The 16878-nt window shown below is 34.8% G+C and overlaps 1 protein-coding gene and 1 long non-coding RNA gene across 6 annotated transcripts in view; one reads left to right on the forward strand and one right to left on the reverse strand.

Annotated features, from left to right (window-relative positions):
• LOC132528792 (uncharacterized) overlaps positions 1-16878 on the forward strand; it is a 738513-nt gene that overhangs the window by 434342 nt on the left and 287293 nt on the right. The window lies entirely within an intron of this gene.
• The window catches only part of CCDC91 (coiled-coil domain containing 91), a 398338-nt gene that overhangs the window by 172453 nt on the left and 209007 nt on the right, over positions 1-16878 (reverse strand). For all 5 annotated transcript variants that reach the window (XM_060166652.1, XM_060166648.1, XM_060166650.1 and 2 more), the window contains one exon: positions 3446-3553. In XM_060166652.1, the coding sequence (XP_060022635.1) occupies positions 3446-3553 (108 nt within the window). The remainder of the gene's footprint in view (positions 1-3445; positions 3554-16878) is intronic.

Raw genomic sequence — 16878 nt, forward strand, 5'->3', positions numbered from 1 at the left:
CCTAAGCTTACACCTAAAGCTATTAGAGAAGGAAGGACAAGAAAACTCCAAAGTTAGCAGAAGTAAAGAAATCATAAAGATCAGATCAGAAATAAATGAAAAAGAAATGAAGGAAACGATAGCAAAGATCAATAAAACTAAAAGCTAGTTCTTTGAGAAGACAAACAAAATTGATAAACCATTAGCCAAACTCATCAAGAAAAAAAGGGAGAAGACTCAAATCAATAGAATTAGAAATGAAAAAGGAGAAGTAAAAAGTGATACTGCAGAAATACAAAGGATCATGACAGACTACTACAAGCAACTATATGCTAATAAAATGGACAACCTGGAAGAAATGGACAAATTCTTAGAAATGCACAACATTCCGAGACTGAACCAGGAAGAAATAGAAAATATGAACAGACCGGTCACAAGCACTGAAATTGAAACTGTGATTAAAAATCTTCCAACAAACCAAAGCCCAGGACCAGACGGCTTCACAGGCAAATTCTATCAAACATTTAGAGAAGAGCCAACACCTATCCTTCTCAAACTCTTCCAAAATATAGCAGAGGGAGGAACACTTCCAAACTCATTCTATGAGGCCACCATCACCCTGATACCAAAACCAAAGATGTCACAAAGAAAGAAAACTACAGGCCAATATCACTGATGAACATAAATGCAAAAATCCTTAATGAAATACTAGCAAACAGAATCCAACAATACATTAAAAGGATCATACACCATGATCAAGTGGTGTTTATTCCAGGAATACAAGGATTCTTCAATATACGCAAATCAATCAGTGTGATACATCATATTAACAAACTGAAGGAGAAAAAGCATATGATCACCTCAATAGTGCAGAGAAAGCTTTCAACAAAATTCAACACCCATTTATGATAAAAACCCTCCAGAAAGTAGGCATAGAGGGACCTTTCCTCAACATAACAAAGGCTGCATATGACAAACTCACAGCCAACATGGTCCTCAATGGTGAAAAACTGAAAGCATTTCCACTAAGATAAGGAACAACAAGGTTGACCACTCTCACCACTATTATTCAACATAGTTTTGGAAGTTTTAGCCACAGCAATCAGAGAAGAAAAAGAAATAAAAGGAATCCAAATCAGAAAAGAAGTAAAGTTGTCACTGTTTGCAGATGACATGATACTATACACAGAGAATCCTAAAGATGCTATCAGAAAACTACTAAAGCTAATCAATGAATTTGGTAAAGTAGCAGGATACAAAATTAATGCACAGAAATCTCTTGCATTCCTATACACTAATGATGAAAAATCTTAAAGTGAAATTAAGAGAACACTCCCATTTCCCATTGCAACAAAAGGAATAAAATACTAAGGAATAAACATACCTAAGGAGACAAAAGACCTCTATGCAGAAAATTATAAGACACTGATGGAAGAAATTAAAGATGATACAAATAGATGGAGAGATATAGCATATTCTTGGATTGGAAGAATCAACATTGTGAAAATGACTCTACTACCCAAAGCAATCTACAGATTCAATGCAATCCCTATCAAACTACCACTGGCATTTTTCACAGAACTGGAACAAAAATTTTCACAATTTGTATGGAAACATAAAAGACCCCGAATAGCCAAAACAATCTTGAGAACGAAAAAAGGAACTGGAGGAATCAGGCTCCCTAACTTCAGACTATACTACAAAGCTACAGTAATTAAGACAGTATGGTACTGGCACAAAAGCAGAAATACAGATCAATGGAACATGATACAAAGCCCAGCGATAAACCCATGCACATACGGTCTCCTTATCTTTGATAAAGGAGGTAAGAATATACCGTGTAGAAAAGACAGCCTCTTCAATAAGTGGTGCTGGGAAAACTGGACAGCTACATGTAAAAGTATGAAATTAGAACACTCCCTAACACCATACACAAAAATAAACTCTAAATGGATTGAAGACCTAAATGTAAGGCCAGACACTATCAAATTCTTAGAGGAAAACACAGGCAGAACACTCTATGACATAAATCACAGCAAGATCCTTTCTGACCCACCTCCTAGAGTAATGGAAATAAAAACAAAAATAAACACATGGGACCTAATGAAACTTAAAAGCTTTTGCACAGCAAAGGAAACCATAAACAATGTGAAAAGACAACCCTCAGAATGGGAGAAAATATTTGCAAATGAAGTAACTAACAAATGATTAATCTCCAAAATATACAAGCAGCTCATGAAGCTCAATATCAAAAAAACAAACAACCCAGTCCAAAAATGGGCAGAAGACCTAAACAGACATTTGTCCAAAAGAAGATATACAGATTGCCAACCAAAAAATGAAAGAATGCGCAATATCATTAATCATTAGAGAAATGCAAATCAAAACTACAATGAGATATCCCCAGTCTTGGGGATAGAATGGTATGTTTATAAATCTCCATTTAAATTCTAGACCTGGGGCTTCCCTGGTGGCGCAGTGGTTGCAAATCTGCCTGCTAATGCAGGGGACACGGGTTCGAGCCCTGGTCTGGGAGGATCCCACATGCCGCAGAGCAACTAGGCCCGTGAGCCACAACTACTGAGCCTGCGCGTCTGGAGCCTGTGCTCTGCAACAAGAGACGCCGCCATAGTGAGAGGCCCGTGCACCACAATGAAGGGTGGCCCCCGCTTGCGACAACTAGGGAAAGCCCTTGCACAGAAACGAAGACCCAACACAGCAAAAATAAATTAATTAATTAATACACTCCTACCCCCAACATCTTCTTTAAAAAAAAAAAAAAAATTCTAGACCTAATTTTGTTTTCCTATTAGTATATTTTCTTCCTGTGATACAAAATAGGTCCTTTGTATAAGGTTGATTTTATTTTCACCTACCAAGTGTTATGTTATTCAAAAGTGTTGCTGGGAACTTCTTGCACTAATTATTCATACTATGACATATACATATATGCTCTTCAATTGATTGTTTAATGTAAATCCAATAATCATGTCTGCAATGCTTTCCAAGACATTAAATCAAGAAAAGAAAACACAGTCACCAGAAAAAAATTTTAAACAGAAACTAATTCCTATAAGCAATGAAAGGTATTTCAAACATAAATACATACTTCAAATTCAAATGTTATTTATAAATCTTGTACCACTAAAAATCATTTCAGATGCCATTATACATTTACAGTAATCTTTTGCTTCTGTTATTTCATAAATAATATTATAACCCAGAAATTAGCATAAGAATTTTCGTTAATTTGGGGATGATCTACATACTTTAGGCCTTTAGCCCTATATTTAGTCTATCATAAAATTCTGAAACTTTAACATTGAGTTTACATAAGCATATTTTTTTCTCCAAAATACACCAAGGAAAGTAAATGGCATGAAACTGAATAAACAGCTATAGAGTTCTCAGGGGAAGAGAGTCAGAAGAAAAGTATAAATATATAATGGATGTGCAATTTTATTACCTGAGTATTTAACAACTCTTCACACTTGTGTGCTTGTTTCTCTATTGCAGAAATGTACTGTTTTTCAATAGCTTCTACTTGTTGCTTAACTGAAGACTGCAGTAGTGCCTAAAAACAAGCAAAAATGTCATGTGGATCACAGACAAAACTTGGAATCTACTGTTGGCATGAGAAATTTTTTTGACAGTTGTACATATCTGAAATATGATACTATTCTGCATTACAAAATACACATTTGTGAATATTAAAGCAAATTCATATATAACACTACTTTAAGCTTTCGGTTTTAGGTTTTCCTATTGCCAAGATTAGTTTTTTGGCTTAGATGTTCCTTCCACACACCTTCTCGGTAAAAAGGCCAAGTCATAGAAGATGATAAAGAGGGTGAGTAGTTCTGTTAAATATAAATTCAGTTTAGTGAAGACCACACAGGATGAGAAGCATGTGAAAGCTGCTGAAAAAAAAAGAGAAGAGAAAAAAACCAGACATATTTCACTGGCTGACAAAACTCCACATCCTCTCGGCACACTGTAATATCCCATGGGCCAAGCATGATCTTCAAGACCACAAATCAAGTAAAAGCAGATGGAAACTCTGAGCAATTTCAAACATAAAAGAGCTGCCCCCCAGGAAGTTCACGCCCCTAATGTGAAAAGGTATAAGGCAAAGTGTGGAAGTCAGGATCTTAAGGCAATATTCATAAAAAGTAATAAAACTTGGGAGCCTACACAAACTTAAGTGGATAGTGTAAATGCTGGAAGCTCGGTCAGTTAAATATAAAGATGTTAACACTATTGTAAGGCAAGCCAAATCAACACTGGAAGATGTTCCACCCACTCACTTCCTTATTGGAGATGTTTACAATATTATCATCTTTTTTCCTTTCCCTTTTTTTTTTTTCAGGCATTATATGTTATAGTTAACATGTTCCCAGTATTATCTTACATGCTATTTATAAATCCTAAATCATTCTAAAATATGCATTTAACCATATACATAAGAACTCTTTAGCAAATATTCTATTTTTGAAGGTCTATCTGGATAACAAACTACTCATAATCAAAATAGTAAGTTGAAACAGACACATGTCTTATAGAAAACAGACCTTTGGTACATTCGCCAAGAAAAGAAAAATATGCCAAATCTCTTAAATAATCTCTGCTTTGAAAACAGATTTACTTGGTTGGAAACAACATGCATTAAGAGGCTAAATAAATATGTATGTATTTTTTAAAACTGAGACAAAAATATTTTGAAAACCTCTGAATAAGTCTCAAATCTTCAAATAATTATCTTTCTTTTGCAAATGTTAAACTGTCTTCTGATGATGCTACTACTCCTATAATTCAATAGTTGTCACTCTGAAGCTGCAAAATTACTAGTAAACTAGTAAAGGAAAATAAACCTCTGACCACGGCTTAACCAAAATATAAAGAACTGCTTAACAGAACTGCTTTAGCCCTTCATTTATACATTATATGTCCTCTAAAGATTCCATAACGATAATTTATAGAAGACACTATAATTTAACCTCTTAAACTGTGACTAGATAATGTAAAGCTCTAATTTACCTTTGGCAAAATACAATACTATTCATTGGACTTCAGAAAATTTAAAGGATGATACAACTATTTACAATTCTGTTGGGTATATTCATGGCATCTTTTGTAGAGAGAAAAATGCCATTCTTTTGGGGGACTTGGGTTACGGCAGAATTGTTTTGCTTGATGGTAAGAACTGTTTCACTTCCTATTTGCCGTGATTCTAAATAATCCCAGGTTAAATACCCAGTTGTGATTTTCTAGTAAATTATATCATTTGGAGGGACAGGTAAGTTAATGAAATAAAATAATATTTTCTCACCATAATTAAGAAACACAAATGAATAGTATTTTTTCCTCTGGTGACTGATTTGTATACTATATACTCATTTTCTTCCAAACTTCAAGGAGGTCAAGTACCATAGGATAATGTCAAGATTTTTTAAATAAAATAATAAGATTTCTTTAAAAAAAATTGGCCTATAATACTGAACTGTGGAACTATTAGTGCCAAAGTCCAAACAAAAGAGGTAGTGTTCAAAAACCATCTTTAGAACTAGAATATTAATTATGGACATACTTAGCAACACACAATGGTACTAGCTGCATGCTTCTATGGCTTGATCTATCATTATATAACTGGATATTCGTTTTCCTATGTAATATACCATAATAACTGCCTTAAAATTTCTTGTGTGCTGTAAGTATAAAAATGAACATTAGTCTTAACATTTCCCTATAATTTTTTTTTCCTTTGTAATTGTCTCTACAGATATCAAAGACACAAGGAACCCTTCCCTTGGGCTTATATTGAATGCAACACTACAAAAACATACATGAAAGAGTTATTTCTTTTATAAGCTATTTTAAACTATTCTCAACACAAATAAAGCACTAAGACTCTCAGGGTATGTAGAGGCAGAAAAACAAAGATGTATATAAACATTCCATAATGAAAAACATGCTACCAAAGGCAGGGAATGTTTTGTTCATTTTCAACAGGTTTACGTTTTAGCTTCAGTCCTATCAGAGATTTTCTGTATCATCCCAGGGGATAACTTAACTGAGCTTGAGCAAAACTACTTACCACACTTCTTCAAGAATAATTTTAAAGGTGTGAAAAAGATCATAGATTTCTTTAGTACAGGAACTATGTCATCTTTATACTCATCTTTATATATCACACACAGCTTCTTACAGAGTGCTCTGTACATAGCAGACGCATGCAATAGCTATTTGCTGAGTGACAATCCTTGTATTAAGATTAATATTTTTAAATCATAGTATAGGGCTTCCCTGGTGGCGCAGTGGTTGAGAGTCCGCCTGCCGATGCAGGGGACACGGGTTCGTGCCCCGGTCCGGGAAGATCCCACATGCCACGGAGCGGCTAGGCCCTTGAGCCATGGCCGCTGAGCCTGCGCGTCCGGAGCCTGTGCTCCGCAATGGGAGAGGCCACAACAGTGAGAGGCCCGCGTACCGCAAAAAAAAAAAAAAAAAAAAAAAAATCATAGTATAAATGATACCAATATTCACTGGAAAGTTCACTGAGCTTCAAATTATAACTACCAAGTTCAGTACCAAACTTGTTCCTGTTAATCCCTACCAGAGATCTGAATTTTTTTATCATTTTAGACTAGAAATGTTCATTCTTTCTACTCTACAAGTATAAATTTTGAGTAAATAAAACACAGTATGAGAAGGACTATAAACTCCTTGAAAAAAAAGTATGTTATAAATTCTATAATGATTAGACTCAGAGAAAACAAAGATATTAAGTCAAAAACCACCCTACACCAACCAATACCCATAAGCAGTAGATAGTTTTTTAATGGAACTGAATATACATACACTGGAATTTAAACGAGTAGAGACGTATAGCTCAAGTGGACTACTGCAAACCAAACTACAATCCACCGTCCCAACAAATCCACAGAATTCTCTTCTCCCTTGAAATAGCCCAATTCTATTAGATCTGATTCTATTCTCATCAAATTTAATTACTTGTCCAGATTTGCAGAGCAGATGTGCCTAAAGAACCAAATGGCCTCTGAAACATTAATATCATGTTGGCATTTAGCACATAACCTTAAAAGAACACTTCATAGCTAATTTTAGGCAATAATAATTAAAATTATTTTAAAAGTCAATCCTCTAAGTCATGGTTCACAAATGCAGAAAAGTATAAGGCTATGGAGCAAGCTGGAGGCAAAACATATAATAAATATCCCCACTGAAACTGAAGCTCTAGGAGAATAGGAATCTGTGTTTAATTCACTGATTAAACAGTGTTTAATTCACTGTAGGTACTATTGTATCTACAATAGTACCTAACATATAGGTACTATTATAATTGTAGTTGGAATATATGGAATATGTGTTGAATGAACTGAAGAAATGAATCATGATTTCTGTATGTCCAAGCCTTATTACTTGCCTAGTCATAGAGAAACTATCAAAACATTGACGTTAATTATGTCTGTTCATTGTATTCTTAGTTTAGCTTTTTGACTGCAGTAGTACAAATTAATTGTTGTAAAAAGTCATTTGAAATCAAGCACAATTTCATCTTTCTTGGAAAAATATCATAGTTTGCTTTTCAAAAATCTGTTTCAGATCTTTTCCAATTTTTAACTAAAAATAAAATAAGCAAAACTAAAAGGTATCAGCAAAAGAGTAAGTTAGAACTCTGAAGGGACACTTTTATGTTTTTTCTGGACTAAGTGCTATTTTTGAACAAAATATTACTTCAAATTTTGCAAGGCTTTTTAACTGTTGTTAGCATGTCTTATAATAGTCCCTCAAAGTTTCAAACATATAAGCAAGTTTGTTATTCAAAAGGAGAGCCTACTTAACTGATATATATGAAAAATGATGAATTTCAGTCATTTCATTGAATCACTCATCCATCTTTTTCCATGAGCTCTACATACCTGTTCTACAGATAAAGAAACAGACACGAAGGTTAAGAAATGAGCCCAAAATCATATGAAAAGACTAAGTGGAACAAAGAACTGGATTCAGGTCCACCCTCTTGGTTCCCTGTTTGTCTTAGCCATTCCAACCTGGTAAAGCAGGTTTCTCTTCATGAACTAATCACTTATTCTATTTTATAGCCACTTAATTATTTGTTAATTCTTCACTTATTCAACTAATATTTACTGAATGCATACTTTATTCCAGACAGTGTTCTAGGCACTGGTGATGCAGACTGAACAAAACAGATATGGGCCTGACTCCCCTGAATTTACATTATTGGCAAGCGGATAGGGAAAGTGGGGAAGACAAGGAAGATTGGGAGGTACACAATAAACGAACCATTTTCATGGTGTTATATGCTATAAAGAAAATTAAAAAGGGATAAAAAGGAAAAGAATGGAGGAGAAATTTTTCAGAGAGGGAAGTCAAGAGCTCTCTTGAGAAGTCACAAAAGGTAGGGAAAAAAAGTCATATATTAAGCCTGAGGGAAGAAGATTTCCGTCAAACAAAAAAGTGCAAAGTCCTAGCATGGGAAAAAGGCTAATGAGTTCTAGAACTAGAAAAAAAGGCCAGTGCAGATCATATGAACCAGGGAATTCCATCAGATCCTATACCTGCACCAGACTTCCAGAGGACCAGAATTATGTAGAACCATGGAAAGGCATTTTAATTCTATTCAAACATGAAAGTTTCTATAATCTGATACATAGTATCTTCAAACAATGTTGCAAAGTATCAAAAGCACTCAAATGCCATCAAGAATTTCTCCATTAATAGACAATTTGTGAAAAAGAAAATATGTAGCACTGATTTTTGTAGGCTACACATAAACAAGTAGGTTAGAAACATAACTAATGCACCACGCATGAACATTTTTTTATTCAGTAGAATTAAGAGTAATGCGACTATACTCTCTGGTAAGGAAGGAGTTAATCCTAATAAGAACTAGTTGAGGGACTTCCCTGGTGATCCAGTGGTTAAGACTCCACACTCCCATGCAGGGGGCCCAGTTTGATCCCTGGTCAGGGAACTAGATCCTGCATGTGACAACAAAGATCCCACCTGCCGCAACTAAGACCCGGTGCAGCCAAATAAATAAATAAATATTAAAAAAAAAACAAGGGCTTCCCTGGTGGCTCAGAGGTTGCGAGTCTGCCTGCCGATGCAGGGGACACGGGTCCGTGCCCCGGTCCGGGAAGATCCCACATGCCGCGGAGCGGCTGGGCACGTGAGCCATGGCCGCTGAGCCTGTGCGTCCGGAGCCTGTGCTCCGCAACGGGAGAGGCCACAACAGCGAGAGGTCCGCGTACAGCAAAAAACCAAACAAACAAAAAAAACCCAGTTGAGTGTTTTCCATGGTCTCACAGAAAAGTGCCATAGACATGCTACAAGTATATCTGGAAAGTAATACTTACTTGAACTTTATCTGGACACTGTGTCTATTAGCATGCAGTTCTTCCATAATACTTACATTCTCCATTTTATACTGAATAGACTGGCAACATAGATTATGAAAATGAGGATACAGTGTCCAAATAATGGCAGCTGACTAATTTATCTTAATGTTCAATTACTCTTGGCTAATCAAAAGTATCTTTTGCCAATTTTGGGATCTAAAATGTCAATCTATAGCTTTGTTGGCTTATCATTTGGGAAGAGAAACTGATAGTTTGATATACATATACATATATATTTTTTAAGACCTCATGAGCTAGTAATTCAATTGTGGTACAGATTTAGTTGCATTAGAACAGAAACATTAGGCTATCTCTGAAAACAATATTTAGACATTTTAGAAAATTTTGTTGGAATACAAAAAGAATTAATGGCATTAAAATGTATTAGTGGGGAGTTCCCTGGCGGTCCAGTGGTTAAGATTCCATGCTTCCACTGTGGGAGGCACGGGTTCAATCCCTGGTCAGGGAACTAAGATCCCATATGCTGCATGGCGCAGCCAAAAATAAATAAATAAATAAATAGAAATTAAAAAAAAAACACAACTATCACTGGGAAGTGATTTAAAAGTACAATGTAAAAAGGACTAGGGAGTATAACTCTCTAGAGGAAAAACTTCAATCTCAACTTAAGGCTTAAGTTTATTCAACTTAAGTTTACTCAACTTAAGTTTACTCAAAACTGGATCCAAATTCAAGTTTAGGTTCATGGTCTCCTGCTACCCAGGCAGGCAGAAGTTAGGCAACACCAGAACCTTTAAGTTCAACCCTTGGGGAGAATGAGGGTGCATGTTTCTCAAGAGTAAACTCCAGATGTGTGAGGAGTGATAGTGACGGATTTGGTCATATTTCTTTTTAGAAAGCAGGACAGAAACTAACATCTAAAATTATGGGTAAAAGGATTAAAAAACAAAAGATTCTGCCCTTCCTTTTCCTTAACTTAAACAAGCAGTAGTATCAAGGTCATGTTGAGGCTGCTGAAAATTTATCTTGTTACAGATCTAAAGCATTTGCAATTGCAGTGATCCCAGGTTTTTCTATGTATTTGAATTACAGTGCAGTGGCACTATATAATTCAAAAAGAAAAATGTGAAATTATGGGTACATATCTAAACATGGAAATTCAATATAGTCTAGCCATGCTATAAAGTGCATTGGAGACTGTGAAAGCCAAAGAAAACCTTTAGGACAGAGGGAATCATTCCTGTTGGCCTTGTTGTTAAGGGATTCTAGTAACATAAGAGTTGTTACCTCAAACACCACTAATGTCTCCCAGTGAAAATTTCTTTTGTGCCATGGACAACACATTAAAATTAAGAAGTTTCTAAAATTAAGTACAGCAGAGAGACGCTGCATGTCTACCTTCCAGCTACTTTAAACTTCTGAAAAGCTGCCACATGGACATGCCTCTCCCTCAGATGCCACAGTATTATTCCTTGTGACTTGAATAAGAGCTACAGTTTCAGTTAAAAAAAAGAAGAAAGAAAGGAAGGAAGCAAGGAAACAAAAGGAAAAAAAGAACTCTGACTAAATCTCTTCAGAATCTTTCAGAGGATTAAATGAAGCACCTAGTTATTAAACACTAAAGGCCTACACATCTCATTTTCTGAAATATCGGAAACCACAGAAAGAAAGAAACCCATATAGGTGTCAGAAGTATTTGGCTTAAATACACAGTCATTAACCTTCCAAGGAGGCAGCATAATTTGTTGAACAGAGCCCTGCATCAAGCTTTGAATGACCTGGCTTTTATTTACAGCTCCTCCTCTGTTTGTATGTGTTTGATCAAGGCACTGTGTTTCTCCGTGTCTCAGATGTCTTATCTAATAAATAGGGAGAATAACAGAGTTTCTTCTCTGCCAGTAATAAAGGAATTCTGTGAAATTATGACTGTTAATTTAATTTACATTGATAACATTTCAAAATAGAATTGTTGTAACCATTTGCTGATTTTTGAGAACTAAATTCTTCATTTTCATGATAAATTAAACTCATGCTATGTGGATTCAAGTTAGGATCAACATTATTTTTTAAGTTACTAGATTTAAGACCATTAAAATAATTTTCCTCCAAATTAATAGAGATCCATTCATTAAACATAGATCTCAAAGATTAGAAAAGAACTTTTACTCACACTGAAAAGCCATCAACATTGAGAGAGATAAGAGGACTCATATAAATCAATTTTTAGAAGACATACTGACAAAGATTAAATTTTCCTTTATGTTTTCTTTTTGATCACAAAGAGAAGAATGTTGCAAACTTAGATGACAATTTAACATACTTCAACTGGTTCTTTTTCAGTTAAAAATTAACCATATATTACAGAAATAATAATGTTCGGGGAGATGTGTAAATTATTTAAAATCCATTGGATTGGGCACAAAACAATCACAAGTGCCATTCCCAGCACTGGAATAGGTGCCAGAGGCCCCGGCAGTGCTGAGCTCTAGCTTGACTGTGTGGGGTTCGGGAGAAGCCTCAGGGGAAGGGACAAAGTCACCAAAGTGGCTCAGAGGAACTGTTAATATATTAACTAGTATGGAAGTATTTCACCATTATAAGATAATACAAAGTAGTGCTTGTTGGAACTCAAATTAGGTTGTTACAATGGATTAATTACCAAAAAATTTGGCTACATGAATATCCTGCTAAAATACCAAAACAGGATAGCCTTGGAACTTGGTGCTTCTAACTATATGGACTAAATCAGACTCTATATGGATTATTCTTCAAATGGAATTCCTTTCTCACTGCTATAAAACAATCTGATGATCAATTCACTGCAAATCAGAGACACGACAATTTTAAGCAAATTATCCCACCTCTGGAAGTCATAAAGCTTGAAACATAGATGGGGACTGATACCCAGACAGCAATGGGAGCAAAATTTAATTTTTACTATGCATATTTCCATATCTTTTGAATTTTGTATTGCACACATATGTTCCCTTGTCAAAAAATAAGATACTTTGAGCAAATCATTCTACTCCCTAATAATTTATCCTTGGTATAAAATCTATATTCTCATATATCATTTCCCCAAAGTTGATTAACTAGAATTTAACAGATAAAATCAAAACCAGCTGTCTATTTTGACACTGGATCACACACTAATTAGAAATGGGACAGATATCTTAAAACGCTGTTCTTCAACTGTCACTGGTTCTTACATCTCTGCTTTCCTTCCTCAGAGTCAGTGTTTTATAGTTCAGATTAAAGAATAAAGTTAACCACACCTCTTTTATAACTTTTCAAACATGCAAGAAATTTAAAAAAAAAAACAAAACTTAGGGCTCCCCTAGTGGCGCAGTGGTTGGGAATCCGCCTGCCAATGCAGGGGACACAGGCTCGAGCCCTGGTCCGGGAAGATCCCACATGCCGCAGAGCAACTAAGCCCGTGCACCACAACTACTGAGCCTGCTCTCTAGAGCCCGTGAGCCACAACTACTGAGCCCGTGTGCCACAACTACTGAACCTGTGCTCCGCAACAAGAGAAGCTACCGCCATGAGAAGCCCGTGCACTGCAACGAAGACCCAATGCAGCCACAAAATAAATAAAATAAATAAATTTTTAAAAAAACCTTAAAAGCAGTTTCTTGTGTACATATCTTCATTTGGACTTATAAGAATAACTTTCACCAGTTTATCTTTTCTGCCTCTAAGAACTATGGTATGCAGTCTTTTACTAACTGGACTACTGGTTGCCAATAAAAAAACTGAATAAAGATAAATCTATAACAGACATTAATTACTATTCTTCTAAAGTCTAATTACTATGTAAGTCTTCAGTTCTATCGAAAATTGAAAATGCCTGATTACAGACAGACCTTGCTGACAATTCAGTTCACTAGAATAATGGAAGATTAAGAACCACATAACTGATAAATCACGTCGACTGGAATAGTTACAGAAATGATATTCTTTACAGATACTACTATATAATCACTCTTCCAGCAAATGTTACTAGATGTAGAAACCTCCCGAATAACCTTGTTAAAAGGAAGGTTTGAAAAATACTTTCAACCCCATCAGAACAAAACAGATCCAGCCTCATTCAACGTGGAAAGCTAATATTATTATGGATGGAAGGTACTTATAATAGAGCGGCTTGACTTTTCATGATAATAAGCAGAAATCTGTAATTAATAAACAATATATGGGTGGGACAGACTCATACTGATAAAATTCTCAAGTCTGATCAACATTAGTCATAAATATTAGCCTGATGTGATACGAAAAAGAACCCATAACATTTAAAGTGCATTTTGGAAGGTAAGCCAAAAATAACTAATGGGGAAAGGCAGATCTTACATGTCTTAAGAAACAATTAAGTAAAACCTATTCATTAATTCTTTTGTTAATCTCTGAGGTATTTTTCAAGGTCTTCTCTGCAGCAAAAATTTGAAATTTATCTCCTCAATAAAGAATGAAGTCTCCCCTTCATTCCTTTGACCATCAGGCTGAAAATCCAGTCACAATATAAAGGCAAGCCTTAAATCTATATTAAAACAAGTTTTCTTGCAAGGTTTCCAATGCCTTTTGGCTTTGGCCTGGCTGGAAAACCACAAGAATAGCCTTGTATGCAAAATTCTGGCTTAGCTCAGGAAACTCAGAGGCACATAAGAACTATTTTCAACTACCAAACCTTTCTCAATCCTCTGCTGAGGTTAAGTTTGATGGAAGGGATAAGAATGGACAAGCCAAGTTGTTAGTTCCAAACCAATCACTAGTATCTAGCATGCTGTTAGGCCAAACGCTATTGGCAACAGCAAACATCTTTATTTGTCCAGGAAAAATCTGATCATATGATAAAAGCTGGAATTTATAAGAATCCTTGTTCAATCAAATAACTAAAACTATAAATTTATTTCATATCTTTGGGTTAACAAAAGGGTGGAATTAAAAAAAAGATATATAAAAGATCTCATAACTTCATTTTTACTTATCCCCTCTTTGCACAAAAAGTTAGCAATCTCTAATCAAGGGAATACATCAAAAGAAGAGAAAAAGTTGTTCCCCCTCCTTGGAGCAGAACTTTATACAATAAAAGTAATTCTACACCCTGGGAAAAATTGGTCTCCAAAATGTATTATGTTCTCCCTTATAAAACAGTACAAACAACTCAAGAGTTCAAATAAAATACTAGCAAGTAGATGCTTTTTTAAAATGGAATACAGCAGGCATGTGATATTCCAAGCTGGCATCTGACATATGTTACACTGCTAAAATTCAAAGCAATACTTAGCAAAAGGGACTTAAGGCATACTTAAACTTTGAGAAATGCACAGTGAACCAATATTCTCAATAAAACCAAGGTTGGTCAAAATGGGAAATAAATATATCAGGAGTTTTAATCAAGATAATTTCAAAACAACTGAAGTTTATATAGCAATTTTGCATCGTTTTTCACTTAGGAATAGTGAAAATGTGTGTGTCTGATAAGTTAAAACTCTACTGCATCTGATTCAATACTCTGATACTTAAACAGAAGAAAAAAAATCAGAAAATTCTCTTCATAAAATGTTCTAAGACTTTAGAAAAGAACTGCCCATTCCTTGTTTTCTCATTAAAACAGTCGAATATTTATAAGCACTATTCATGTGTCTAGCACTCATTGGCTTTTGACATCTGGGTTGTAATACACCAAATTAAAGATCATCAATTCAGTCAAGCTTCAGGAACAAAGACTGCGAAATGAGTATGTGTCTATATATCTAGTTTGGTGGAAATATCTTGAAATACGTAGATATACATAAATAAGCATGAGTTTTGTAAATGTACTCCACTTGGCCAAAAACATGCACACAAAACACAAGGGTGAGAAAGAAAGCTCTAGAGCTTGAGAAGAGGGTATAAAAACCCTTCTAGTTTCAGGAACTAATTTTCATATCACCAAAAAACCGACACAGAAAACATCTCACTTAGGCACCCACAAGAGGGCCAAGAAACATATAATAGACCTTAAATCACTATAGTTGTAATTTATTTGGTGCTTGCATATAAATATTAAATCAAAATGCATTTTCCTTTTTGCCTTTTTCAGGCTAATTTCTAATCACCATTTTACTAATCTGTCAACTATGTCAAATTCAATGTTTCAACACTTCTCCTATCTGCTATGATTTGAAAAATGTCTAAATCCCTTAAGTTTAAACAACAAAAACAACAGAGTATAATTTAATTTGAAAAGTAAACAAGTTGAGCCAGAACCAAGAAAATAACTTGTAAATCTAACTTTAGGAAGAAATAAAAAATTCTGTATACTAAAGTTTCAAAAGGGAAAGCTCTTTTTCTAACTGATCTATCTTAAAGCAAACACCACATGAAAAAAGAAAGAAAAAAAAAAAGAGAGGGGAGTCTTTTGCCATTGCCTTGAAAAAGAAGATTCAGCATATAGTAGTGAAATAAAAATATTAACCAAAAATATGTTATCTTATTTGTGTCAGACTGGAAGCTTCAATGAACTGGACTCAAAGTAAAGTAAAATAAAAACATGTTAAACTTAATTTCTTGAGTACTTTCCACTCACTGTTACAGCATGTTAGCGGAAGTTCTAGCTTTGAACTTTAACACACTGAGTCAACCAGTACTTTCTTTGGAAAATTCTTCCCCAAAGTTATTTTGGATAAAAAGAAAATTCATTTTAAGAACGTGTCAACATCTAAAATGGTTTTTACCCCAAGCGCTTATATAAAGTATATTAATTGAATATATGTATACAGAGATACTTCTGAAAAGAAAACCAAGAAGCAAACATATCTGTGCAAGAAATGGAGATAGTGAGATACTTTCTCTTTAAAAGACTAGGCATCATATTCCCTGAGTAACAGAATTACATTTATTTTAGCAAATATGCCTGTATTTTTTCCATGTATGATTTTCTTTGTTAGTCTCTCTGTGCAGTTATACCAATACACCACTATAAAGAAATTTTTTCTTAGACTGATCACTTATCCCACATAAAGGAAAACAAGACATAAGTTAAAAAAAAATCTTAATGTGGGATAAATCTAGTTTCTTAGTTACAGCTAAAACTTTTGTTTCTTTTGTAACTTTTAAAAACAGAGAGCAGTCCTTCTGACAGTCATTTAGATCTGTCAGAATATCTCTCATCTTTCTCGTATGGAAAAATTTCCCAGTGATTTCAGTCTAAACACATACACACACACACACACACACACACACACAATCTTGACAGGTTCAATTTAGATAATAAAAACGGAGGAAATAGCAACAGGCTGTGATAGACTATACTGATAGGCAAACAAATATGTAGGGATAAGACAATGATTAACAACCCCTTTACGGTAGCAGAATGACTCCTAGAACTTCAGAAAACAGATATCTAGACCCCACCTACATGAACTGATTTTAAATTTCCAGAGAAGAAGACTGATTGATATGATTTTTTAAAAAGCAACCCAAGTAATTTATTATGTGCTGCAAAAGGTGAGAACCA

This window comes from Lagenorhynchus albirostris, chromosome 11 (genome assembly GCF_949774975.1).
Source record: "Lagenorhynchus albirostris chromosome 11, mLagAlb1.1, whole genome shotgun sequence".
Classification (NCBI taxonomy): domain Eukaryota; kingdom Metazoa; phylum Chordata; class Mammalia; order Artiodactyla; family Delphinidae; genus Lagenorhynchus; species Lagenorhynchus albirostris.